General features: G+C 34.5%; 2 protein-coding genes across 2 annotated transcripts; both read left to right on the forward strand.

Moving 5' to 3' along the window:
• Positions 1-26,507, forward strand: LOC103524657 (homeobox protein vnd-like). The gene is made up of 4 exons (XM_026820009.1): positions 1-272; positions 17,049-17,197; positions 19,368-19,487; positions 26,125-26,507. The coding sequence occupies exons 1-4, from the start codon at positions 124-126 to the stop codon at positions 26,505-26,507; spliced, it is 801 nt and encodes a 266-aa protein (XP_026675810.1). The 5' UTR covers positions 1-123.
• LOC108254583 (interferon-inducible double-stranded RNA-dependent protein kinase activator A homolog) lies at positions 2,248-3,359 on the forward strand. Its single transcript, XM_026820000.1, has 3 exons — positions 2,248-2,311; positions 2,819-2,947; positions 3,136-3,359. Exons 2-3 carry the CDS (start codon positions 2,819-2,821, stop codon positions 3,343-3,345), a joined length of 339 nt encoding a protein of 112 aa, XP_026675801.1. The 5' UTR covers positions 2,248-2,311; the 3' UTR covers positions 3,346-3,359.
• Positions 26,508-27,979: the final 1,472 nt, after the last annotated feature.

The following is a 27,979-nucleotide window of genomic DNA, read 5'->3' on the forward strand; positions in this document are numbered from 1 at the left end:
AATAACAGTTGCTTCGTTTTTTTCTAATCACACATTATTCCGGCTTATCAGTAAGGTAAGGTATCGATTAGTTTTTTCTTCGCGCTGATAGATAATTGACATTAATTGTCTCCGCGTTACACAATGTTCGCCACATACGATCAGCAATTGTCTCAACTTCAGCCTCCGCAGAATTGCTCAACGCCTCAAGACACCTACGCTCAAGATGACCAGTTTTCATGTCATTTCCTACCACCTGATTATACTTCTTATGCCACGGAGGATGAGTTCCGGTAAGTCGAAAATCTCTTCTCTTCCGTGTAAAATAATCCGCGTGGGTATAAAATCTTTTATTTTATTTAGTTTTATCGACACGTACCAATAGAAAACCTATGCGAGTACAGGGTAATGAGCTAATCAGAAAGAATATTGTTTTTATTTGTTATACTGAAAATTTATTTGAACTAGCAACATATCCGTGACCCTATTAGAATTTTGAGTACCTATTAGGTAAAAAAATAATAATAATAATAAATCGGATCAAAAGAAGTAGGTAGGAAAGAAGTGTCTGATATCAGAATTCTTAAAGAAAAATCAGCCAGATATCGAGTTAAATCCGATTCAGCTAAAGTCCCTTTAGGAATGTTTTTTGCTGAATTTGAAAACTATGCTACCAGCCACTGACGAAACCCTTGATCCAAAAGAAGAACTAAAAGTTCATTCTTGAAACAAATTAATCGTAAAGTGTACCTACTTACAGACTGTACTTTTGTCTGAGTGGAAGGTACCAGGCAATGTGGCTCTTTTCTCACGGCTTTTGTCACGCAAGACATGCATCATTGTAAAAAAGGAGAAAAAAAAGAGGAAAAAGGAAAACTACTGAACTTATACACTTGTACCGAGATCCAAAGTAGAAACGGAATGAAAATCTAATTTCTTTTCCAGGTTCTTTTATTATTAAGTTATTATTATTATTTTGAAGAAAATTTGTAGGCAGGTAATAATAATAATAAATGTAGAGGCGAGTACCTAGCTATTTTTAACACAATAATTATTTTTCTTACCTGAAAGGTGAAAAACAGAATTTCTCTTTTACTTTTCCTGATGGTGATTTTCCTTCATTCTAGCGTTATTAGCCCTCACAATATGTCGATTTGTCGAATAATGAGTGAATCAACGACAAGGGCACATTTATCGCATCACTTATTATGAATTTGAAGTTTTTCCTATATAGTATCGATACTAAAATAAATTCTCCTAATGCCTTCCTGTAGTAAAATCTTCTTCTTCCTTGGCTTTTCCCGGGTTCAGACGGGGTCGGCGTTTTTGTCAGCCTCTCAATCAGCCCTCCGGTAATCTCTTTTGGGCTGACATTTGGTTTTGGACACGAAAATTTTACGAATGGATGCCCTTCGCACTCAACCTTCACTATTGATATAGCATAAGGAAATTTGGGCTAGTCTAATCTCTGTTCACAGCCCTCGACCAGACATTCTGAAGCAAAAATACAATTATGCCTGAATAGATTTTATAGGTATCTACCTGCCTATTTGATTATTTTATACCTAGGTATGTACCTACATCCAGATTTTAACTCGATAGAAAAATAGTTGAGCTCTTGACTGGTAAACGCAAGGGTGCTGGTTTGGATCAAATTAAGATATGAAGTTTTCTTTTTTACTTGTTGGAAGTTAGATCTCATGTATTACGAGTAGGTATTTCTAACAAAAGGAATAGGTACCTACCACATCATTTATTGAGATTAGGCTTTTTTCCATAAAAACACACCTAACTCTGTACATATTTATAAATGAAAACAAGAGGAAAAAGTGTTTTTACTGCGATATTTTTGAGGTATCAAAAAGGATTTCTTCTCATTTTTCGATAGGACCATTGATTTGTGTCGCCGAGGTAGTGAAATCTTACCAATAATCCAAGTTGGCAGGTTTGGAATTCAAAAGGAACAGAAAAAATAGGTAATAATGCGAATATTTTCACAAGATCATCTATGTGTAAAGCATAGATAAGTAGGTATAGCTAAGTATTAGGACTTAAAATATGTACTAAAAGGTGTTAGGTGGAACCTTACTTATCTGGTTTTAAAGTATTTTCTCTTTTTCTCCTACGTACTTTTATTAGTTGTATTTTACAGTAGATAGCTATTCTGAACTTCTTATCTCACTTCTTTACATTATAGGTTAATAATACTACATAAAAATAGAAGAAGTAAAAAGGTTTCAAAAGTACTTAGGTATAGATACCTTAAGAGTGCTGATTCAATCAGTATTCTCTTCTACAACTTGTCTCTTATGAGTTTTATGACTAAATCAAGGTAATACTAGTCAGAAAGAAAGCTAGATCATGTAGAGATGAGAGATCCCTATACTGCCATGCTAAGCAAAAATGCTGTATGTTAAAATTGATTTTTCGTTCTTGGTGCCAAATAGTTCCTATGATCCTAAATTTTGATCCTATATTTTTTTTCTTTATCCTAAACCCCTTAAAAACAACTAAAATGTGTTGCTGTACCTCAAAAATGTATGTTTGCCGTATAGATTGAAATCTTTAAACTTTCTCGAAAGTAGGGTTTTTTGACATACAGCATTTTTGCTTAGCACGGCAGCATAGCTTTCACCCCGTTCATACTTACATCTAGCTAGTATCGATGTAGGTACTTCTTGTATTACCTACCATGTTACACAATTAGGAAGTTTGGGGTTGTATACCTGCGCAGCTCAGAGGTTGCATGCCCTCCCCATCTTCAGGGTGCTCTCAGTATAATCTTTAACAAAACTATGTTTTCTTATTATATTTATCTTATTGTTTCTATTTCTTTCAGATGAGTCCTAAAACCCCTGTATCCATCCTCCATGAGTATTGCATTCTTCACCATTGTGTTCCCGAGTACATTCCGAAATCAGAAGAGAAAACCAGTAAAACTGACACTATTTTTACATTTGAGCTTTATCTATTCAATGAATATGTATCAGGCTCAGGCACATCAAAGAAAGCAGCTAAACATGAAACTGCCAGAGCTCTGTTGAAATTATTAGCAGAGAAAGATCCAGAGCTGAAATCATTTTTGAAGGAAAATGGGCTTGAAAATCAGAAGAGAAAACCAGTAAAACGGACACTATTTTTACATTTGAGCTCTATCTATTCAATGAATATGTATCAGGCTCAGGCACATCAAAGAAAGCCGCTAAACATGAAACTGCCAGAGCTCTGTTGAAATTATTAGCAGAGAAAGATCCAGAGCTGAAATCATTTTTGAAGGAAAATGGGCTTGATGATGACACAAAGATAGAGACACCTTATGTGCATCATAATTCTGAAAACTATGTTGGAAAGCTGGAAGGTAACTAGTTTGTGCTGATTTGTAGACCTAAATTTTGAGATTCTCAAAAAACTCTTTTGCTTGATGTAGACCATAGCAAGTAGTAAATTTGGCATTTAATAGTGGCTCAGCCCTGAGACAGAGTATGGAAGAGGTCCTTTGTGAATATATGAAAAACTCTTCCCTCAGCTGAAGTTCTAAAAATAGATGTTGAAGCTAAACCAGTTCTTTGTTTCTAAGTATTCAGAATCTCTGTGCATTTTTTGGGGGTGATTCTGCAGGTAAAATTTGTTTGTTTTTTTTTTTTTTTTTTTTTTTAGGAAATATCATCGGTACAAAAAAGGTCTTTTAAGTTATTAGTGTCCAAAATGGAGGGTTTTTCGTCTTTAAAACAGAAGGTCACGAGTTCAATCCCAGCCGAAGTATTGGAGTTATATCATCATTTATTTAAGAATTTGACCACATAAAAAACAAAGCTCTAAGAGTTAGGTGGTAGAGCATTAGAGAACGTGTTTGACCTTAATACGTGTAACCAATGTTGGTGAAAGATGAAGTAGGTTAAATAGGTTTGCAAAAAATCATTGGACCCTCAATCCCTTAGGCTCAAAAAATAGAGTGGAGCGGAGAGCATAGCATTTAGTGCATCGAGCATTTAGAGCAGCGGTTCCCAACCTTTTTTCGCCCGCGTACCCCTTGGGTACCCGGATTTAATCTCACGTACCCCCGCCACCATCGTAATGAGTACCGGGCACACATACCTAGAATGGTGTGTACCATTACTACTAAGTTCTAAACACACTCAGTAGTCAGTACCTTATGGAAAAATTCAAAACCTTGAGGTCAAAGTTCAGTACTTTTCTGGACTGGACTGCACTGCACTGATATCCCTTCAGAATTTGCTTTTATCCGCCATTTAACAATTTTTTCTCGCGTACCCCCGGAAGGTCTCTCACGTACCCCTGGTTGAGAATCGCTGACTTAGAAGGACGACATCGACAGAGGGAAGCGACGAGTTTAAACCACGTTGAACTGAGGGCAAAAAGCTCTATGCTCTTGGCTTTCCACTCTGATTTTAGCCTTAGGTCACAACCAACAATGGCTCTTTTGATACTTATTCCTCATTTCACTGATTTACATTTATATTTGCATCCATAGCTAAGGTAATTGGGTAGTACTGATTTCATACGTCCTAACTATATGGTAAATATGTATTCAAGTACAGATGTTACTTTTAGTGGCTTTGTGCCTGGTACTACAGCCCATTTAAATCTAATCAAGTAATAATAATGATGAGTAAACCACCCCAGATATGTTTAGCGCCTTCTTTAGTCCCCATCTGTGGAACATGGATTTTTTACCACCGGGTTAACTGTTTCAATTGTCCTTGGTATTCGTAGGTATATGGGAGATATTTTGAGTAATACGTGTAACACCGGATTGGATTTTCTGATAACGTTAAGTAACTGGTGATTTAACTCCCAACTGTGATGGTATCGCCTTCTTTAGTCCTCATCTGTGGAACATGGATTTTTTACCACCGGGTTAACTGTTTCAATTGTCCTTGGTATTCGTAGGTATATGAGAGATATTTTGAGTAATACGTGTAACACCGGATTGGATTTTCTGATAACGTTAAGTAACTGGTGATTTAACTCCCAACTGTGATGGTATCACAATAACTTCACCGATTTTGATGATTTTTTTTCCCCACCTTGGTCTACTTTTGTGCCCCAATACCTACACTACACACATGCAATCTTTTTTCTTACGTCATAAGTAGTTTTTCCTCTACAACTACCTGAAAATGACTACTTGGTCTGTGACGTTTAATATCTCTAGTAGCGCTGTCAAACTTTCTTGGCTTGGCGGGGTGGAGTGCTGTCGCGCTCCTTAATTCACAACGATAAAATATTCTGCTGTTTCATTATAGGCAAATAAAATTTAACCATACTGGTGGTGAGGAAAAATTTTCGTGTTGGTGATAATTAGGCAACGAAAGACTGAAGAAGTAGGTGAGCAATAATTGTTTGTAATGATATCAGGAAGACCCTGCTCACCCCTTGATGAAAACAGAGCTCATCCTTAAAAAATATTCATAGCCCCTCTCTAACCTCTCTTTCTTGTCTCCCCAGCTCGTTTTCCACACTTGTAATTTTCGAGAACAATAAATCGTTTCGAACTTTAAGCTGTAAGTGAGAAAAAAGTCCCTTGGGCAAAATTAGATCACAAGGAATAACAACTACGTTACGGGGATGGTTGCGGTTCGGGACAGGCCAAGTAATTTTGGCTAGAAACCATCAACCCCCTTCGGTGCAGCTACAACAACAACAACAACACCAACAACAACAACAACAACAACAACAACAACAACAACAACAACAGCAACAACAACTAATGGTTACGAGTAATTTGGTGTCTCCACTAATATTGTTCACGTATGTGGTGGAAAAGATGTATTTATATTTTTATTATTTCATTCTGTTTTATTGATTTATTATTGGATGAGCTTATCTGTTTATTTAATTATTTCACACACATTGAAATCAAAATTTAAAGACATTTCAGAATCAGGTTTCCTTTGATTTTATAATGTAAATCTACAAATTTAATGGTCGTACTGCGATTGCCCCATGTGGTAAAATATACCTCTGTTTGTGATATTAATTTAGTTACAAAAGAACTATCGCCTCTGTTTGTGATATTAATTTAGTTATAGAAGAACTATCGCCCGGTGCAGAACTCCCATATACCATCTGGAAGTCCCTGAACCGTCTTCGAGTTGGAGTCTCTCGTTGCAAACAAAACCTTGCAAGATGGGGATACACTCAAGATGACAAGTGCGAATGTGGTGCAACACAGGATGAACATCTTCTCAACACACACGATGACCTAAAGGAAGCCAACCAGAGAGCTGTTCAAGTTGCAAACTTCTGGAAGTTCAAGATTTAAAGGTGGTTCCGGAAACGGAAAACTAAAAAAAAAGTTACAAAACAACCTTAAAGGTAAAAAAATAATAATAATGATGATCTTTTTTACCTATAAAATTATTATTATTTTTTCTCTCTTTGGGTACGTAGTTACATTTATTGCTTTGATTTTCATTTAATATGAAGTGTATGGGTTTTGAAAGATGCCATACCTCATGTTTGAAATTCTATTTAAACCTGTCTTTGTGAATTTTGTTACATTTCTACATTAAAATGGTTACTGTTGCTATTTATATAAGTTCGCTAGTTTTTATTAAGTCTCACTTCTTTAAATTGATCATACTGTAAGCAGTCTATTTTAGAATAGAATAAGAAAAAGAAAAATTCCGTTGGTCCTCATTTTTCCTGCTCTATGACTTTGAAACATCACCCAAGTAAGCGCAACTGATCTATTTCCCTCCTTCCTCTTATCTTCACCAAACTTTGTAGAAAAATATTTTGATAGAACTAAGAGTTTTTCGAAGCTTTCTCATGCCATGTCAAAATTCTTGATGAAATCAATTCATAACCACACACGCACGAGGAATATTCAACTTTTTTTTTACACGAAGTTGCTACTTGATTTCTTTTCGCTATAATACCCATTACGTTTGTATTGTATATTGTACAAGATAAGTAGGTATTTGGAAATCCTTCTTTCTCTAAAACTGAAAGAAATTTTCATCTTTTACGTTATACACATTTTGATGCCTTGCTTTACCTACTACTTTGGAAAACACTGACAATGTGTGCAAGAAAACAAATGGTTCAGTTGGCATTTCCACCAATTTAGTGGATGTGTCTGGAACACTATAGCTACCTCATCTTGTAGGTAGTTTGGTACACTAATAAAATTTATGAATCTGTTTTTTTTTTTTTTTTTTTTTTTAGGTACATTTTTAAGTTATTTAGCAGGAATTCAGTCCAACTAGGATCAGAGCTAAAATCTCAATCATTGGCACACCTTATTTTACAAATTTAATCCATTCATCCCTACAAAACACCCATTAAAACCCACCTGCTAAGTTCCAATTAAAGGGACCAAATTGAAAAATCGGTGCTTGAACAAAGTGAATGCATTTGATAGCTTCTGTATTCTGGATCACGTATTAAAATCATTAACAGAATCATGATGGATCAATTTGGACAAATCACGTGCTCCTTTGACTCACCCGCTTTTGATTTCTGAAACCTTTTCCTTCAAGCGTTATTAGCCCTCACAATATGTCGAATAATGAGTGAATCAACGACAAGGGCACATTTATCGCATCACCTATTATGAATTTGAAGTTTTTCCTAGTATCGATACTAAAATAAATTGTCCTAATGCCTTCCTGTAGTAAAAATCTTCTTCTTCCTTGGCTTTTCCCGGGTTCAGAAGGGGTCAGCGTTTTTGTCAGCCTCTCAATCAGCCCTCCGGTAATCTCTTTTGGGCTGACATTTGGTTTTGGACACGAAAATTTTACGAATGGATGTTTCACCTTGGTCTACTTTTGTGCCCCAATACACTACACATATGCAATCTTTTTTCTTACGTCATAAGTAGTTTTTCCTCTACAACTACCTGAAAATGACTACTTGGTCTGTGGCGTTTAATATCTCTAGTAGCGCTGTCAAACTTTCTTGGCTTGGCGGGGTGGAGTGCTGTCGCGCTCCTTAATTCACAACGATAAAATATTCTGCTGTTTCATTATAGGGAAATAAAATTTAACCATACTGGTGGTGAGGAAAATTTTTCGTGTTGGTGATAATTAGGCAACGAAAGACTGAAGAAGTAGGTGAGCAATAATTGTTTGTAATGATATCAGGAAGACCCTGCTCACCCCTTGATGAAAACAGAGCTCATCCTTGGAAAATATTCATAGCCCCTCTCTAACCTCTCTTTCTTGTCTCCCCAGCTCGTTTTCCACACTTGTAATTTTCGAAAACAATAAATCGTTTCGAACTTTAAGCTGTAAGTGAGAAAAAAGTCCCTTGGGCAAAATTAGATCACAAGGAATAACAACTACGTTACATGTAATGTTTTTCTCAGTATGTACAGCTTTCTACATATTATCCTTTTCAGAAGTTGATATTTGCATTTGGAAAATTAGCATAGATTTCCCTTCTGTAAATCGAATTCAATTCAGCATCCATATTTGCATTTGGAAAATTAGCATAGATTTCCTTTCTGTAAATCGAATTCAATTCAGCATCCTAACTTTACTGATTGGCTTATCTACTGTTTATCTTTGATCGAATGAAGAATGAGAAAGCTTTATTATCAGCCTAGTTATATTGGATTGACTAAATTTAATAAAACGGTATTATCATAATCTTAAGCTTTAATATACATTTAGATTTTTGATTTTTTCAAATGTATGCATACTTTTTCCATTAAAAATTCATTAGTTTGAAGTTTAAACCTGGAAAGTTTTTAAAATGAACAAAATGATCAATCATTCGATTTGCTGACATTTTGAACTGTGGGGTAAAAAAAAAAGCATTAGGAAGGGGAAAGATTTTGTGGGCATTGTAACCAATACTGGTGTGTTTTATTTTATTGTTAAATTTACTAACAAGGGGTTAAGAAGACGGGGTCTGTGATTTGTACTTTCATACAATAACACATTTATTTGTTGAACTTCTTTATTAAATTCAGCTTGCTATGGTCTCTCTCACTTTTGTTTTGTTCGTTATGGAGCTTTCAGTTTTAAGCTATGCTGGGAGTGCAATATAATAAAGGGAATGAAGTTTTGTAGCTCTATTTGAAGAAAATATTCGAAAAATTCAAGCCAGCGTGTAAGATGCAAGTGCCTACTCCAAACTTATATGGAGCTTTCAGTTTTAAGCTATGCAATATAATATAGGGAATGAAGTTTTGTAGCTCTATTTGAAGAAAATATTCGAAAAATTCAAGCCAGCGTGTAAGATGCAAGTGCCTACTCCAAACTTAGTCTCCACTAATATTGTTCACGTATGTGGTGGAAAAGATGTATTTATATTTTTATTATTTCATTCTGTTTTATTGATTTATTATTGGATTCTCTGGATTGGTTTATTCAAAACTTTGAAAAAAATTTCGAAGGCAAACCCCATAAAACATGATAGGGTGAGAATATTTAGAGGTGATAACTTTACAGGGTACATGTATATTGTATAACATACAGGAATACAGGATAGAATTCCTTCTCCTCTATGTTCGTTTTTTTTTTCTTCTTCCCTAACTGTTTTCACCTCTTTCCAATGGAGGAGTTGCAATTGGGAAAATATTATTATTAAAAGGTTGATTCCTACGTACAAAGTTGTGAATCCAAATCTGAAGTCAAAACTCCGTAAAAGTAACTTTAAAAGGTCGAAAATTCATTTTTTAATTGCCGTTCTAATGAAAAAGTTCAAAGAGTTGTGACGTCAGGAACTTTAAAAGGTCGAAAATTCAATTTTTAATTGCCGTTCTAATGAAAAAGTTCAAAGAGTTGTGACGTCAGATTTCATTTCAAAATGCGCACAAACAAACGAAGCGGGAGTCATGAATTATGACGTCATCGCCTACGGGAGCGTATGCCGTGACGTCAAACTTCACGATTTACCGGTATTTTTTAAATCGATTTATCTCGGTATCTAGAAGTCGTAGAAGAAAAAGAAAAATTCCGTTGGTCCTCATTTTTCCTGCTCTATGACTTTGAAACATCACCCAAGTAAGCGCAACTGATATATTCCCTCCTTCCTCTTATCTTCACCAAACTTTGTAGAAAAATATTTTGATAGAACTAAGAGTTTTTCGAAGCTTTCTCATGCCATGTCAAAATTCTTGATGAAATCAATTCATAACCACACACGCACGAGGAATATTCAACTTTTTTTTTACACGAAGTTGCTACTTGATTTCTTTTCGCTATAATACCCATTACGTTTGTATTGTATATTGTACAAGATAAGTAGGTATTTGGAAATCCTTCTTTCTCTAAAACTGAAAGAAATTTTCATCTTTTACGTTATACACATTTTGATGCCTTGCTTTACCTACTACTTTGGAAAACACTGACAATGTGTGCAAGAAAACAAATGGTTCAGTTGGCATTTCCACCAATTTAGTGGATGTGTCTGGAACACTATAGCTACCTCATCTTGTAGGTAGTTTGGTACACTAATAAAATTTATGAATCTGTTTTTTTTTTTTTTTTTTTTTTTTTGGTTTTTTTTTTTTGGTGATGGGAGGGAGAAAATGGTTTTCATGAAGAAGGAAAGAATAGCGTGCTATGCTGAATTGTTTCACTTTACACATCTACTTTTATTTGTAGCGAAAGATTGTACCGTACAGATTGCTTTTTGCTGAAAATTTCATATATCATCGGTACAAAAAAGGTCTTTTAAGTTATTAGTGTCCAAAATGGAGGGTTTTTCGTCTTTAAAACAGAAGGGCACGAGTTCAATCCCAGCCGAAGTATTGGAGTTATATCATCATTTATTTAAGAATTTGACCACATTGTAAAAAACAAAGCTCTAAGAGTTAGGTGGTAGAGCATTAGAGAACGCGTTTGACCTTAATACGTGTAACCAATGTTAGTGAAAGATGAAGTAGGTTAAATAGGTTTGCAAAAAATTGTTGGACCCCCAATCCCTTTAGGCTCAAAAAATAGAGTGGAGCGGAGAGCATAGCATTTAGAGCAGCGGTTCTCAACCTTTTTTTCGCCCGCGTACCCCTTGGGTACCCGGATTTAATCTCACGTATCCACGCCACCGTCGTAATGAGTACCGGGCACACATACCTAGAATGGTGTGTATCATTACTACTAAGTTCTAAACACACTCAGTAGTCAGTACCTTTTGGAAAAATTCAAAATTCAGTACTTTTCTGGACTGGACTGCACTGCACTGATAACCCTTCAGAATTTGCTTTTATCCGCCATTTAACAATTTTTTTCTCGCGTACCCCCGGAAGGTCTCTCACGTACCCCTGGTTGAGAATCGCTGACTTAGAAGGACGACATCGACAGAGGGAAGCGATTTTTCTCCTACGTACTTTTATTAGTTGTATTTTACAGTAGATAGCTATTCTGAACTTCTTATCTTACTTCTTTACATTATAGGTTAATAATACTACATAAAAATAGAAGAAGTAAAAAGGTTTCAAAAGTACTTAGGTATAGATACCTTAAGAATAAAACTTACTGACAATACAAAGGGATGTTGTGAAGCCCCGACCAATCAATTAACAAGGGGTTTTCTACTTATGATTGGTGAAAGCGAGTATCCTTAGACCACGCCTCTCTTTTTCAGAAGAGTGGAAATTCGAGAAGGATTTTTATGATTACAAGAAGGGTAGTAAGAGGTTTCCAGTTGAAGTAGCGCTTGTATTCTTGTTAAGCAGATTGTGAGTTTGAGTGTTTGGTTCTTCTGCGGTAAAAATAACACGCTACTGGTTTTAAAATAAATATTTGAGTGAAAAAAAATTCAAAGTGATTTTTTAAAATTAAATAATTTATTTAAATATAGTTTAAGGTATTTACTTTCCAAAAATAATTGTCCGAAATCAAAAGAACGTTGGTCCTTTATTTGATGAGTTACCCAACCGCTTTTAACACCTCAGTAAAAACTAACAAATTAATAAGTATAGATAATACTTAAAGTGTTTTCTGTAATAAAGTAGATAGTCGAAGTTTAAAATTAAATTTAAGATAGAACTTTCTTCTTCAATCAAAATGATCGGTGTCATTACAACACATTAATCAGGCCAAAGGAAATCTCTTTTTGTTCTTATCTTTCGTGAGTTGTTTTGATCATATTCCAATTTTTACAATGATTCTCAGAATATAAATCCATTTTTCTAAATTGAAACCCCGTTAGAGATTCAATCGTTCTAAATTCGGAGACCCCCCGCAATCCACAATGAAAAGTGAAGAGGAAAAGTCCCTCTCGGTATCTTCATGCTCGGACTATGAAGAAAATAGTAACAACAGTGTCAGTAGGTCTAGTACACCTTCTTTCTAGTTTTTAAAACACGTTAAAGTCATCGATCTAAAGTCGACTCTTCTAGACTGAATTGGTGGAGATGCCAATTTCACCATTATTTACTCCATTTCCCTGTTGAATAAACTGAAATCAAAGAAATTCAATTCACCCATCTGATTATTACTTTCTATTCTTCTACTTTCTATTTTGTAATCGGTTTGTTTTGATTTAAACTGCCTGGATTTAATTGAAAAGTATCTTATTGCAGAATTAATTTAGTGGGGATGTCAAAATCACTATTACTTACATATTTCGCATTTAAACCTATCTCTGGTAGTTATTTTTCTGAGACCAAATTCTAATTTTTCTGGGGCACATTTCGGTTTGAATGCTGACTGACATGAGTCCTGACATACATTTGATTTTTGTTAACTCTTAATCAGAAGGATTTAGTTGCCCCTGTTGCTTGAAATTGTGAAATAATGTCCCAGAAGAAAGAAATGTATATGTTTTATTTTATTTAAATTTTATAATAACAAGTAAATAATAGGCAAGAGGACACACCTTCTAAATTATCCCCTGAACCGGAGTCTCTTAAGAAAGAGTCCTTTAGGGATTCGCCCCTCAGGGCCCCGGCCCATCATAATATTCACCCGTCCCTGTTGGCCTGGTGCCCAGCTTTGGTGCCTCCGTGGTGCCCCATCTTTCCGGCTGCCTGGTGCAATCCAGCTGCAATACGGTCAGCTTTCCCAGGGTGAGTTGTGTGACTGCATGAAACCAACTTCCTGAACTGTTTAGTTTTACATTTCGGACTATACCTTCTACTTTCCATAGTTTAAAACTCTACAGAAAACTTAATTACTTCAAATACCTACTGTTCTACATATTCGTATAATAGAACATAGTATTAATCTCTCTAAAAAGTCTTAAAAAAAGGTTTTCATAGTACTCGACTAGGTAGTGGTTTGGAAAATAGTTCACCAAAAACGTAGCCAATCCATCACCAAAAACGTAGCCAATCCATCTTCACTCTAATTTTTGCTAGAGAAAAAACGATTCATTACTATCAAAGAAGAATGATGAGAATTTTCTGTATAGTCCTTGTACTTTTTGAAGTGCTTTTGACATCTCCACCAACAAATTGGTGGATGTGCCAAAATACCTATATGTAGGTATGTGCTACGAGTATTTTATAAGCCCAAGGTCGCTAGTTCAATTCCCGCCCGAGGCGGATTTTATCCTGAAGGGATAAGGTTCGTTCCCGGAACGGCTGGCTTTCTCCTATCCTGTCCTTCTCTCTTCGATTTCGGGACGATAAAACCTTAGGAGATACAGTTCCCTCTATCAAAAGAAAAAAAAAAATATTGATGAGATCTAAAACCATTGATTGGTTTCTTTTATTATTTATCAGCCCAATATTTTCTGATAAAGATAAGAAAAGCTCAATTACCTTTCTGAACTTTTGGTATGCTGATTCAAACTATAATTTACATTTGGTATGCTGATTCAAACTATAATTTACATTTTAGTCCAGTGAATCCTACTTAAAATGTACCTAATGTTTTTCTCAGTATGTACAGCTTTCTACATATTATCCTTTTCAGAAGTTGATATTTGCATTTGGAAAATTAGCATAGATTTCCTTTCTGTAAATCGAATTCAATTCAGCATCCTAACTTTACTGATTGGCTTATCTACTGTTTATCTTTGATCGAATGAAGAATGAGAAAGCTTTATTATCAGCCTAGTTATATTGGATTCACTAAATTTAATAAAACGGTATTATCATAAACTTAAGCTTTAATATACATTTAGATTTTTGATTTTTTCAAATTTATGCATACTTTTTCCATTAAAAATTCATTAGTTTGAAGTTTAAACCTGGAAAGTTCTTTAAAATGAACAAAATGATCAATCATTAGATTTGCTGACATTTTGAACTGTGGGGTGAAAAAAAAGTATTAGGAAGGGGAAAGATTTTGTGGGCATTGTAACCAATACTGGTGTGTTTTATTTTATTGTTAAATTTACTAACAAGGGGTTAAGAATCTACATATTCGTATAATAGAACATAGTATAATCTCTCTAAAAAGTCTTAAAAAAAGGTTTTCATAGTACTCGACTAGGTAGTGGTTTGAAAAACAGTTCACCAAAAACGTAGCCAATCCATCTTCACTCTAATTTTTGCTAGAGAAAAAACCATTCATTACTATCAAAGAAGAATGATGAGAATTTTCTGTATAGTCCTTGTACTTTTTGAAGTGCTTTTGACATCTCCACCAACAAATTGGTGGAGATGTCAAAATACCTCACATTGTTTATATATAGGTATGTGCTACGAGTATTTTATAAGCCCTAGGTCGCTAGTTCAATTCCCGCCCGAGGCGGATTTTATCCTGAAGGGATAAGGTTCGTTCTCGGAACGGCTGGCTTTCTCCTATCCTGTCCTTCTCTCTTCGATTTCGGGACGATAAAACCTTAGGAGATACAGTTCCCTCTATCAAAAGAAAAAAAAATATTGATGAGGTCTAAAACCATTGATTGGTCTCTTTTATTCTTTATCAGCCCAATATTTTCTGATAAAGATAAGAAAAGAGCCTTTCTGAACTTTTGGTATGCTGATTCAAACTATAATTTACATTTGGTATGCTGATTCAAACTATAATTTACATTTTAGTCCAGTGACTGAAGCTTTTTCAAATTTATACACCAAGCACAATTTGCTAAGTTAGCAATGTAGGTACCGAATTAGATCATAACATAGGTAAACATATTAAGTGTAGTTTCTGTTTCACTAAATTGAAAAAGTCTTGGGGCAGGTAGACCCAAAAAAAATTCCCGATTCCTTACTCATTCCTTTTTGGCACTTACTGACTCACCTTAGAATAATTTCATGTAAGATTCACAGGTATGTTTAAAGGTATAGTTACCTAGAGTACCATCATAAAAAAACATCAAAAATTCTCACACTTTACCGTAGAACTTTTCAATAGAGATTTTAGTAGGTTATTGCTTGGCCATAAACTCCTAAAAACAATGACCTAATACTGAAAACATTCTCGAAAAAGACAATGCAAATAAAGTGGTTATCGGGTAAAACATAATAATATTATAGACTCAGACCTATTGTCTGTTGAAACCTCAACAAGGTTTTACAAGGTAGGAGACAAAAAGACGATCTCTCTATTAGTAAGAAACGCCGGCATGTCTATATGGGGCTATAACCATCCTGAAGGTAAAAAACAGGTAAACTGATGAGAATTTCTCTTTACTGGGAGGTAATGATAATAAAAGTGCCAAGAAAAAAAATCATTCATTTCTCTTTCTTTTCGTCTGTAATCCTTCTCACCTTTGCAAAAGTCACGTATTTTCAAATTTTGGGTGTTAATAGCCCGTAAAAAACTTTTCTTATCCTAAAAATGGAGAATTTTTCCACCCACTGTGTTCCTCATAAATTTACCAACTTTATTATGGCTTTCACCTGTTTGAAAAGTCCACCTTGATTCGTTTCGTTTATTATATTCTCATAGTGTACCAAAAATTTGCTCCAAGTTTTCTGCTCTACATCACGTACAAGCTATTGTCTATTTTACTTTGATTTTGGATAAGTAAAATTCAAAGAATTCTCTGGTATGGTTCAAGGTGAAGAGCTATTATACAAGTATGTGACTCTTGAATTTCAACTTTATTTAAGTGATGAATTCTGTAAAGATCCAATGAAAAAGTGAATTTCTAGTGGAGATGACAAAATCACTAGGCATAGAATCACAGTTAAATTCTGTTAGTTCAAAATCAGTGTTGTCCTGGGCCTAAAGTGTTCTTCACTTCAAGAAGAGGGGCGCTGAGAGAAGAGAAAATGTAAATGATTATTGAATGAAAACTATTACACGATTTCATGTTGTTACTGCAAGAGTATCATAGCAGAGGGGTAGGGGATGTCAACAATATATTTTCCGCTTATTGCCAAGAGAAAACCCAACCCCTCGTTTTTGTGTATGCCCTCAATTGTTATTAGTTCGCTAAGTTGAGGTAACTGGGGGTTTGTCAAGGGAAAACTCGCTATTAACTGTACATATTGCACAAGATCAAATTGCATCCTCGTGTAAGTTTGTAAATGGGGCTACAACAGGGACATTAATACTATAGGATTGAATGTATATTTCTAGATCTAACAATACCGGACAAATATTGAGATCTACCTTTGGATTTCTGAACGTCTAGTTTATAAAACACGTTAAAGTCATCGATCTAAAGTCAACTCTTCTAGACTGAATTGGTGGAGATGCCAATTTCACCATTATTTACTCCATTTCCCTGTTGAATACACTGAAATCAAAGAAATTCAATTCACCCATCTGATTATTACTTTCTATTCTTCTACTTTATTTTGTAATCGGTTTGTTTTAATTTAAACTGCCTGGATTCAATTGAAAAGTATCTTATTGCAGAATTAATTTAGTGGAGATGTCAAAATCACCATTACTTACATTATTCGCATTTAAACCTATCTCTGGTAGTTATTTTTCTGAAACCAAATTCTAATTTTTCTGGGGCACATTTCGGTTTGAATGCTGACTGACATGAGTCCTGACATACATTTGATTTTTGTTAACTCTTAATCAGAAGGATTTAGTTGCCCCTGTTGCTTGAAATTGTGAAATAATGTCCCAGAAGAAAGAAATGTATATGTTTTATTTTATTTAAATTTTATAATAACAAGTAAATAATATACAAGAGGATCCTTCGTAAGCTAAATTATGCTTCTAAGAAAGATATTTAACTAAGAAAATAACAAGAATCAAACTAATTTGCTGTTATTCATTTCCATGTTCCAGATTGTTGGATAGCATGAAAATGCCCACAGTTCAAGCTCGTCCTTCCGGTTTTCATATCTGTGACATACTAGATCTCAACGATGCCAAAGTACATAATAATGATCATGATCATCAATCTAGCAATTTACCTTCCAGTATTCATTCTGATGGTAAGTAATAATATCAATTATTTGTATTAGGTAATCATGATATAATTATTTTTTCTTATGTAGTTATTTTTGCAACTAATTATTGTAGTAATAAAAGTAATAATATAGTAATAATATTGACCCCCCAGTACCTAATGTAACAGCTAGTCCATAGCTCTCAGCTGGAAAAACATTTTTCTTTTACTTCCATTTGTATTTTTATTATTAGCATTACTATTTATTTAATTTTTCCGAGCTATTTTGACCCACTGGTAGCTAGGCTTCGTCCATGGGCACCGTATCTTTCTAAATTTTATTCAAGTATCATAAAAAATACTAGGAGATTATTAGATTAAAAAAATAATCATAATAATCTAAGAAGTGCCAAGTGCTGATTGGAAGTCCTTTATATTCGATTGGGTACCCATTGGATAGTTTTCCGAGTACCCCAAGATTTCAAGTGATATTCAAATCTTATGTTAATAACTTTATGGCTTAGTTCAAGTATTTACAAGAGGATCCTTCGTAAGCTAAATTATGCTTCTAAGAAACATATTTAACAAAGAAAATAACAAGAATAATAACGAAACTAATTTGCTGTTATTCATTTCCATGTTCCAGATTGTTGGATAGCATGAAAATGCCCACAGTTCAAGCTCGTCCTTCCGGTTTTCATATCTGTGACATACTAGATCTCAACGATGCCAAAGTACATAATAATGATCATGATCATCAATCTAGCAATTTACCTTCCAGTATTCATTCTGATGGTAAGTAATAATATCAATTATTTGTATTAGGTAATCATGATAAAATTATTTTTCCTTCTGACGTGTAGTTATTTTTGCAACTAATTATTGTAGTAATAAAAGTAATAATATTGACCCCTAAGTACCTAATGTAACAGCTAGTAAAACATTTTTTTTTTTTTACTTCCATTTGTATTTTTATTATCATCATTACCTACTATTAATTTAATTTTTCCGAGCTATTTTGACCTACTGGTAGCTAGGCTTCGTCCATGAGCACCGTATGTTTCTAAATTTTATTCAAGTGGTGCCAAGTGTTCAAGAAATGCCAAGTGCTCATTGGAAGTCCTTTATATTCGATTGGATACCCATTGGATAGTTTTCCGAGTACCCCAAGATTTCAAGTGATATTCAAATCTTATGTTAATAACTTTATGGCTTAGTTCAAGTATTCAGCACTTGTATTTTGAGTATTAGACACTTTTGTATATTAAACAAATCCTACTTAGTGTTTTCCACTTGTGAAAATACGATTACCCGTATATTTTAAGTAGCTTTATAATAGTAGTACCCCATCGAAATTACAAGTACCAGGTAGTTTAGAATTAGCTGATTGATTTAGGATACAATTTGTATTTGAAACTGAAAAATAGACGAAATCTAATTCATTTGTTCTCGAGCTATAAATTTCCAACTAGCATTTTATCTTCTTATCTGACATAAGAGTAAGAAGACCTATTATGCTAACAGTTAATACTTTCTTAAATCTACCTCAAGAAAATAACAGCCAATAGTTATTTTTGCTTTTAAAATCAGAATCTTCACTCAAATAGCTTCTTCAATAAAAGCTGTTTTCTCCGACATGTAGGTAGGCCTAGTAATCAGCAACTAACTAATCTTGACCATTTCCTCTGCTTGTTTCAGGTGAAAATCTGGTTTCAAAACCATCGATACAAAACCAAGCGGGCTCAACAAGAGTTAGCTTCTTCAATAAAAGCTGTTTTCTCCGACATGTAGGTACGCCTAGTAATCAGCAACTAATCTTGACCATTTCCTCTGCTTGTTTCAGGTGAAAATCTGGTTTCAAAACCATCGATACAAAACCAAGCGGGCTCAACAAGAGAAAGGCATGCACACAATGGATCACCATTCTTCCTCCAGTGTCCCTTCTCCAAGACGAGTGGCAGTTCCTGTCCTGGTCAGAGACGGCAAACCGTGTACCAGCTCAGGAAAGTCAGAACAGTTGGTTCTGCCCTCCTACACCCATCCTTTGATGCATCCGGCACCCAGAGGTTGGTGGTAAGACAGTTCCTATCCTCATAAGCATACATTTGAAACTGAAAAATAGACGAAATCTAATTCATTTGTTCTCGAGCTATAAATTTCCAACTAGCATTTTATCTTCTTATCTGACTGGACTATTAAATTGTTTTTGATTCTAGGAACTGATTTACATTCTAGCAGAGCTTCAGGTTTATTATTCCCAGGAAATTTTCAAGCTCAATCCGAGGCCCATGCGGCTTTGCAACATCATTTAGCAACATCTTTGACTGAACTAAGTGGTAAGTGTCTTTTAAAGCATTATAATTATGTGTATGTTCACCCCTCATAAGCATACTGTGAGATGAATCAATCCTTTAGCAATGATACTGATATTGACGTGATTTTGTGAAGATTTTTTAGCAATGATACTGATGCTGACGTGAATTTGTGAAGATTCTTTAGCAATGATACTGATGCTGACGTGAATTTGTGAAGATTCTTTAATGTTCACCCTGTTTTTATCTGATAAAAAAAATCTATTTCATGTATCCTTCCTATACTATTTGTGGTGGTGTTTCCAACATTTCAAATGCTAAAGGTACTCTTATATTGTAATTTTGCTGCACAAATCTCTACTATGAGTATTTTTACGGGGGAAATTTTAATTTAAAAAAGAAAATATATTAGCCGTCAGATCATATAAATAGTTTTTAATAAAACATTTTTGCTGTTTTTAGCAATGATTTGTGATGTGAGAATGAAAACAGCCTATTGATCTGGGGATGTTACTTTACAACTGTAATTGAACTCTCATGAAGGGGTAAGCGCTTCGATGTGCGAAACACTTCATCAGAAGACATGATATCAGAAAACATCTTGTGCTCCACACAAGTTGTACCTTACACTCGTATTTATGAACAAGAATGATCGTTCTTAGATCAGTCTCAAGTCAAAATTGACCAATCAAATGCCTTGAGACTATGATGAGATCATGGGCACAGGTAGAAACTAGATCTTTTTATTGACCTTTGACAATTACTTAAAAGTGTCGATCCCATTAGTACGATTTTGGGAGAAAAATCTCCATTGTTTCGGAGTAGGCTTTTATTATTATCCTTCAAAATACCATAAATATGAAATCCAAACTTAGAAGAGACACTTACAAATCTCAAGAACATTTCTTACAACAATAAACAAACAATATTTACCTTTCCGTATCTTTCACTGATAAGTTAAACAAAGTTGGTATTGTTCTTGTAAAAGACACCTTACAAAAGCAACACGTACTATTTCAAAACCCCTAAAAAATTCCAGATCCTACTTGTACACACTTGAATGAAATAGGTAAGAGTTCATTTTAAATCTGGGATTTCTCTAACAAGTCACGTACAGGCACTTGTTACCTTGGAAACTACACTTAAAACGTGATAATGACAATTGATTTTTACCTTCTGAGATCATGGGCACAGGTAGAAACTAGATCTTTTTATTGGCCTTTGACAATTACTTAAAAGTACCAATCCCATTAGTACGATTTTGGGAGAAAAATCTCCATTGTTTCGGAGTAGGCTTTTATTATTATCCTTCAAAATACCATAAATATGAAAACAAAGGAATTTTAAAGGTGTTTCGCGTTTAAATGGTTGAAGATCGCCAGGTACTTTTCTTTCTTCAGAACTTTTCTCACGGAAAGTGAATAATATGCCACCTACCTTTAAATTTAACAGTTCGAGTAGGTACCCTTTGTTTGTTAGGTAGGAAATCAAACATTTTTGAAGCTTTTTCAAATTTATACACCAAGCACAATTTGCTAAGTTAGCAATGTAGGTACCGAATGAGATCATAACATAGGTAAACATATTAAGTGTAGTTTCTGTTTCACTAAATTGAAAAAGTCTTGGGGCAGGTAGACCCAAAAAAAATTCATTTTTGCTGTGTATTATTTCTCATAACTGGTGTAATAAAACAAAAGATACATAAAAAAAGCGAACTTCTTTCTGTAGGAGCTTTAGAAGGATGTTGTAAGCTAACTTGTAGTTTGAGCAGTGATTAAAATCCCCGACACAAAGTGGATTACAGTTGACATACTGCTAACTCTATTTTTATTAAAAACAAAAACAACCCTTAGAATTCCTAAGCGATGGTGGGGGGTCTAATAAACTTTTACCAGTTTACAAAACGTTTTGTATACACGCGTGGAAACACTAAACACTTTCTGAACAAAACTGTTTTGTGCTCTTTATTTCCTTCAAGACGGAAAGTTTGTCTTCTTTAAATTGGAAATAAAAGATCTGTCAGATTGGATTTTATTCTTCAATTTTACAAGATGAGGATTTCCTTTCTTTCTGTTTCATTCCGTTCTATTTGTGTCTTTCGTGAAATGAACAAAATGCAACGAGTAAATTTAATGAAACTTTCAAAGTTTAACTAAAGTTATCTATAATTTTGATACATGGCTGAACAGAGCTGTTCTCTGATTTTATCAACATCGATAGCGTGGTACAGAACTATAATAGTTTTGCTAGGATATTTTTGAATATTTTTTCGGTTATTATTGAAATTGAGAACGTCATTTTGAATAGGTACCTAAGTTAAAACATTAACCCATACAAATTATGTTTCTTAAAACAAGAGTTGTGCAATAAAAACTTTGCTCATTCGGGCCAAAAAAATTATACATTACTTTAGAAGTTAAAACCAATATAGGTAATACATATTTCCCCTGTCAATATTAGAAACAACACAACTACTGTTACAGAAACGGGTGTCCGCTTTGGTAATTATAGCACATCCACTAGAAATCTGTTACCTATGCCTCTCAAAGTACAAGTTTGCATTTCTTTTCTATTTCGGTCGTAAAAACTGAGACAACATCTGGCCAGGAGAAATAAAAACAATTCTAACTATGTGCTAATCTGATATTTATAGTTTGCGGGTGAAACAATTGAAACATGCATTAGTATAGGTAGGTAAGTGTGTATCGGAAATCAAAATGTACCTATAGGTAATAGAGATATGCTTTCTTTTCTATGCTTACAAATCTTACAATCGGTGAGTTTCTATAGGCAAAAATATCTTCAACAAAAAATTCGCAGGTACCCAAAATCCGTACAAAGTTTTCTCATGACTGTTTTTAAACAAATACCTACTCGTATATTTATAGTTATTTGGGGAAAAGGGACTTTTTAGTCTCCAATAATAAACTGTGAGGCAGGCCAATAAACAGCTTATTCTCGTAGGGTGTATGGTTTGAAGTTTTAAGGCACGATTGTTCTGTTTTTCTCTGAATCTCATAATACCAAACTAATCCAGGTTACTAGGAATCGACAAGAATGATAGTCGAAATACAGTTCGAACTCAATTGTAGAAAATAATATCGATACAGATATTTTTATCATTTTGTTATTTAGGTTTTTTTACGTGTTTGAAGTTTTAAGGCACGATTGTTCTGTTTTTCTCTGAATCCCATAGTACCAAACTAATCCAGGAGACTAGGAATCGACAAGAACGATAGTCGAAATACAGTTCGAACTCAATTGTAGAAAATAATATCGATACAGATATTTTTATCATTTTGTTATTTAGGTTTTTTTACGTGAAATAATAAGCGTGATGATTTATTTGTTCTCTGTGATTGAAATGTGGAGCTGATAACAAAGATAAGGGAATGTAACGTCACCTTAACCTGTTCGTTCTTTATGGATTTACATAATTTACAGTTTTTTACTTATAAAACTACGAAAAACAAGTTTTTATGAGACCAGGTAATGGATTTTGAACCAAAATAACTTAACAGTAAAGGACATATTTTAACAATTTAGACAGCAATAATTCGAGAATTTTTTACTGAGGACATTTTATACTAGGTAATGCTTTAATTTGATCTCTTTCAATAGCTACATGAGGAGACATCAGTTGAAAATATAGAAGTCATGAAAAGTTTGACTTGGAAAGTAGGTACCTACCAACAAGTTGGGCACGTGAAATAATAAGCGTGATGATTTATTTGTTCTCTGTGATTGAAATGTGGAGCTGATAACAAAGATAAGGGAATGTAACGTCACCTTAACCTGTTCGTTCTTTATGGATTTACATAATTTACAGTTTTTTACTTATAAAACTACGAAAAACAAGTTTTTATGAGACCAGGTAATGGATTTTGAACCAAAATAACTTAACAGTAAAGGTCATATTTTAGCAATTTAGACAGCAATAATTCGAGAATTTTTACCGAGGACATTTTATACTAGGTAATGCTTAAATTTGATCTCTTTCAATACAATAGCTACATGAGGAGACATCAGTTGAAAATATAGAAGTCATGAAAAGTTTGACTTGGAAAGTAGGTACCTACCAACAAGTTGGGCTATATTCTTACTTCGCGGCGATCCCTATAATGATATGGGATTTTTTAGGAGTAAAAACAGAGATCCCTTTATAAAAACAGAGATATTGTTTGCTGAAGTACAAACGTAGGTAAGTAAAGGGTTACTCTGTTTGATTGACTAATGGAAGTACAAATACCTATCGATACAAATATTGAAGGGAGCTGTAAAAGCAAGGGCTTTATCATTGCGTTTTTCTTTTGAGTGGAATTTTTCTTGAAATAAACAAATTATCTCAGACTTCACGTCGGGAGACATGAATCTTGCAAACTTTGGAGCCTCGAAATATAAAGATGGAAATGAGTTCTGGACACACCCCAAAAGTAAATATAATTATATGGGATTTTGTAGGTGTAAAAACAGAGATCCCTTTATAAAAACAGAGATATTGTTTGCTGAAGTACGAACGTAGGCAAGTAAAGGGTTACTCTGTTTGATTGACTAATGGAAGTACAAATATCGATACAAATATTGAAGGGAGCTGTAAAAGCAAGGGCTTTATCATTGCGTTTTTCTTTTGAGTGGAAATTTTCTTGAAATAAACAAATTATCTCAGATTTCACGTCGGGAGACATGAATCTTGCAAACTTTGGAGCCTCGAAATATAAAGATGGAAATGAGTTCTGGACACACCCCAAAAGTAAATGGGCAGCACAATAAAATTTATTGCTCGAGTCCATTTTATAAGCACAGTGGAAATTTGGAAATAGTTCAATTGGAATAAGCCTCCGAAATACATGTTTTATGTTCAATAGGGATATAGATAATACATTGGCTTCTACCTAATATTTCTTTGTGTTGTGTACAATAAGATGATTTTCTGTATGCTGACCACATTTTCTATTTTAAAACAAACTTTACATCATGTAGTTAGTTCACTTACTCTTCAAACGCAAAATTTCAAATTCTCTTTCATACCAGGCATTTGAAAATATTAAAATGCAAAATATGAAAAGGTTCATTGGCTTCTACCTAATATTTCTTTGTGTTGCGTACAAGAAGATGATTTTCTGTATGCTGACCACATTTTCTATTTTAAAACAAACTTTACATCATGTAGCTAGTTCACTTACTCTTCAAACGCAAAATTTCAAATTCTCTTTCATACCAGGCATTTGAAAATATTAAAATGCAAAATATGAAAAGGTTTTAAACAATCTCTTTTGACACTTTATCAAAAATGTTATTCAGTATTTAATTCTTCCAAAATGGCTCCGCATAAACAGGGGATTATGAAATGTTCTCTCTGTCAGTACATTATTAAAATGTACAAATTATTTCTCCTCGCTTACCCTCTGCATTACCTTCGAATTTTAAAAATCACGCCTTTCACAACTCCACCCTAGGTATTTTCTGATTGGTAAAATCATAATGCAGCTGCAAAATGTTATTCTACACAAGCAGCTGTCTGTTTCCTTGTTAAAAACTAATAAAGTAGCTTTTTTTCGAGATGATTTTGATGTTTGAGATGTACCTACCTGGTATTGAGCTTAGTGACAAAACCATACAAGAGACCTCTTATAAGATGTCCCCTTTCTAATAATGACACAACTAAAGTATGGCGGTTCTAAAAAGAACACTACAGCTAGAAAAAAACAACAATGTTATTTGTGGATTACAAAGTGTTTTTTGCACAAAATATTAAATTGCTTACAATTTATAGTGTACGCATGTAGGTAATATTTCAGTAATTTTAGGACAGGTCAAATCGTAATTTCGAGTGGACCTACAAAATAGGACTTCACGTGATTAGAGCACGTTAACCTACAATCCAGTACTTATACCTACAATCCAATGACGTTAGCTCCTGTCAGAAAAATATCGCACTTAAAGGATAATAATATTATAATTAAACTGTAAATTATATTAATATGGGTGTAGGTACCTTGTTTTTCCATATATCGTACCTACTCCAAATGGATTTCTACATTATACCTATCACTGTTATATTACTTCTAATATTATTACTTGAATATTATACTCTTAGGTACCTATCTACTTAGGTACTTACCTATATACATATCCGACAAAGAAGATACCTACATATTATTTACTAGCAAGCGATTCTGATTATCTTCGCAAGATGCACTGACGGAGGACGGAGTACGTACCCGTGTATGGAAATTGTGTTTTTACTGTTATATTCGTTGAAACGGTGTTTTAACACTGGAAAATCCAGGTCCTTCACGCCAAAGATTGGTATTGGTATGAGTAGGCGAGTAGGGCCATCGGCTATAATAAACGCCCTTAGTCACTGCGACCTGGTTAGATCTTTTGTGACTCATACCCAAAGATACGTCGAATTCATTGATTGACCAAAGGATCTTTCTCGTGTTGCAGGTTTCACAGGAGTAACGTCTCAGCATCAACAGGCCAGTCCCGACAGCACTTCCCCGTCCGGTGTCACAGACCTCACTGACTCCAGCAGCACTCACGGCCTAGGCAACGACTCCTGTCTCAAATCTTCCGACCATCGGGCGATCTTTTGTGACTCATACCCAAAGATACGTCGAATTCATTGATTGACCAAAGGATCTTTCTTGTGTTGCAGGTTTCACAGGAGTAACGTCTCAGCATCAACAGGCCAGTCCCGACAGCACCTCCCCGTCCGGTGTCACAGACCTCACTGACTCCAGCAGCACTCACGGCCTAGGCAACGACTCCTGTCTCAAATCTTCCGACCATCGGGATCTCTCCGAAGACGGTATCGATGAAGAGATCGACGAGGAAAATGGGCAAAGTCAGACGTCCTCTATGGGAAGCAATGGGCATAAGAAGCGAAAACGAAGGGTCCTCTTTAGCAAATCGCAAACGTACGAATTGGAGCGTCGATTTCGACAGCAGAAATATCTGTCGGCACCCGAACGAGAACATCTAGCTTCCATTATCCGACTAACACCAACGCAGGTAATTGAAACATTCATTTTAATTTAATAAACTTCATTTAGGTGTACTGATGGCCATTTTAATTTAATGAAAATTATTTAGGTATAAGAGTAAGAAGACCTATTATGGTAACAGTTAATACTTTCTTAAATCTACCTCAAGAAAATAACAGCCAATAGTTATTTTTGCTTTTAAAATCAGAATCTTCACTCAATTATACCCTCAGCTAAATTTTAACTTGAAACGAAAGTTTCAGAAAATTACCATTTTGGTAGGTACAGATTTTTTCTTTCATAATACTATTCACAGATTCAACGCTTTAGCCTTCAAAAATGGCAAAAATACCTATACCAAGTTACCAACCTCAAGTTTTGACAGCTTTGGTACTTTAACTCAAGTGCAAAATGAGTAACCACAAATTCTTTTTATCTTGGACCTTTAGGAAGCAATGAAACCAGGATGTATACGTCTTCTAAAAGACGGTAGCTTTATAGCATGTTACTGCAATCCTTTAAAGACTCCTTCTCAGCCTATTCTGGATTTCTTTTCCCATTTTTTCTTTCAATTAATGAAGCTTCTTCGTAAGACTTACAGATCCAATGAAACCACAGCCTTAATATCGGACTATCTGTGATCCATTTCCTAATTGAGATATGATTAAAGGATGTTAGTCTGGAACAAATAGATCTCCAAACGGAGAAGATGTTGAATTGGTATCCTCATACCGGACATTACAAAGTCGATGACCTTTCGGTTACACTAGACTCATCCACCGACACTTATCCATGAGTGGTATCCTTCTTCAAATGCAATATTTGTGATGTTTGTAAAAGAAAACAATTTGTAGCTCTCAATCCTCAAAGACTAAACACACATGGTCACCTCTAGAGTAAAATTTACCATCCACCGACACTTATCTATGAGAGGTATCCTTCTTCAAATGCATATTTGTGATGTTTGTAAAAGAAAACAATTTGTAGCTCTCAATCCTCAAAGACTAAACACACATGGTCACCTCTAGAGTAAAATTTATTTTGTGACTATTTTTCAATAGGATTTCAGAGCTGTTTACATTAGAGAATGAATGTTCCCTGAGTAAACAAACCCATAATGATACCTATTGAACGCATTAAACGGCCTTTGTGCAAACAGTAAATACTACAATATTAGGAACCTACGAAGTACAAAAACTAATACTTGGGTTCCATTTATTTACAGAAACAAAGTTTACTACGGGATTCAAAAAAGGCAATTCTCTAAGAAATAGTTTCTGTAAGAGATCGTTTCTGATACTCGTAAAGTATAACTCTATGTACCAAGTACTTGGATGTATTTGGGTATATTAATTCAAAATTCGGCTAACGATACAGAAACAAAGTTTACTACGGGATTCAAAAAAGGCATTTCTCTAAGAAATAGTTTCTGTAAGATATCGTTTCTGATACTCGTAAAGTATAACTCTATGTACCAAGTACTTGGATGTATTTGGGTATATTAATTCAAAATTCGGCTAACGATAA

This window comes from Diaphorina citri, unplaced genomic scaffold (assembly GCF_000475195.1).
Source record: "Diaphorina citri unplaced genomic scaffold, Diaci psyllid genome assembly version 1.1 scaffold111, whole genome shotgun sequence".
NCBI classification, from domain to species: domain Eukaryota; kingdom Metazoa; phylum Arthropoda; class Insecta; order Hemiptera; family Psyllidae; genus Diaphorina; species Diaphorina citri.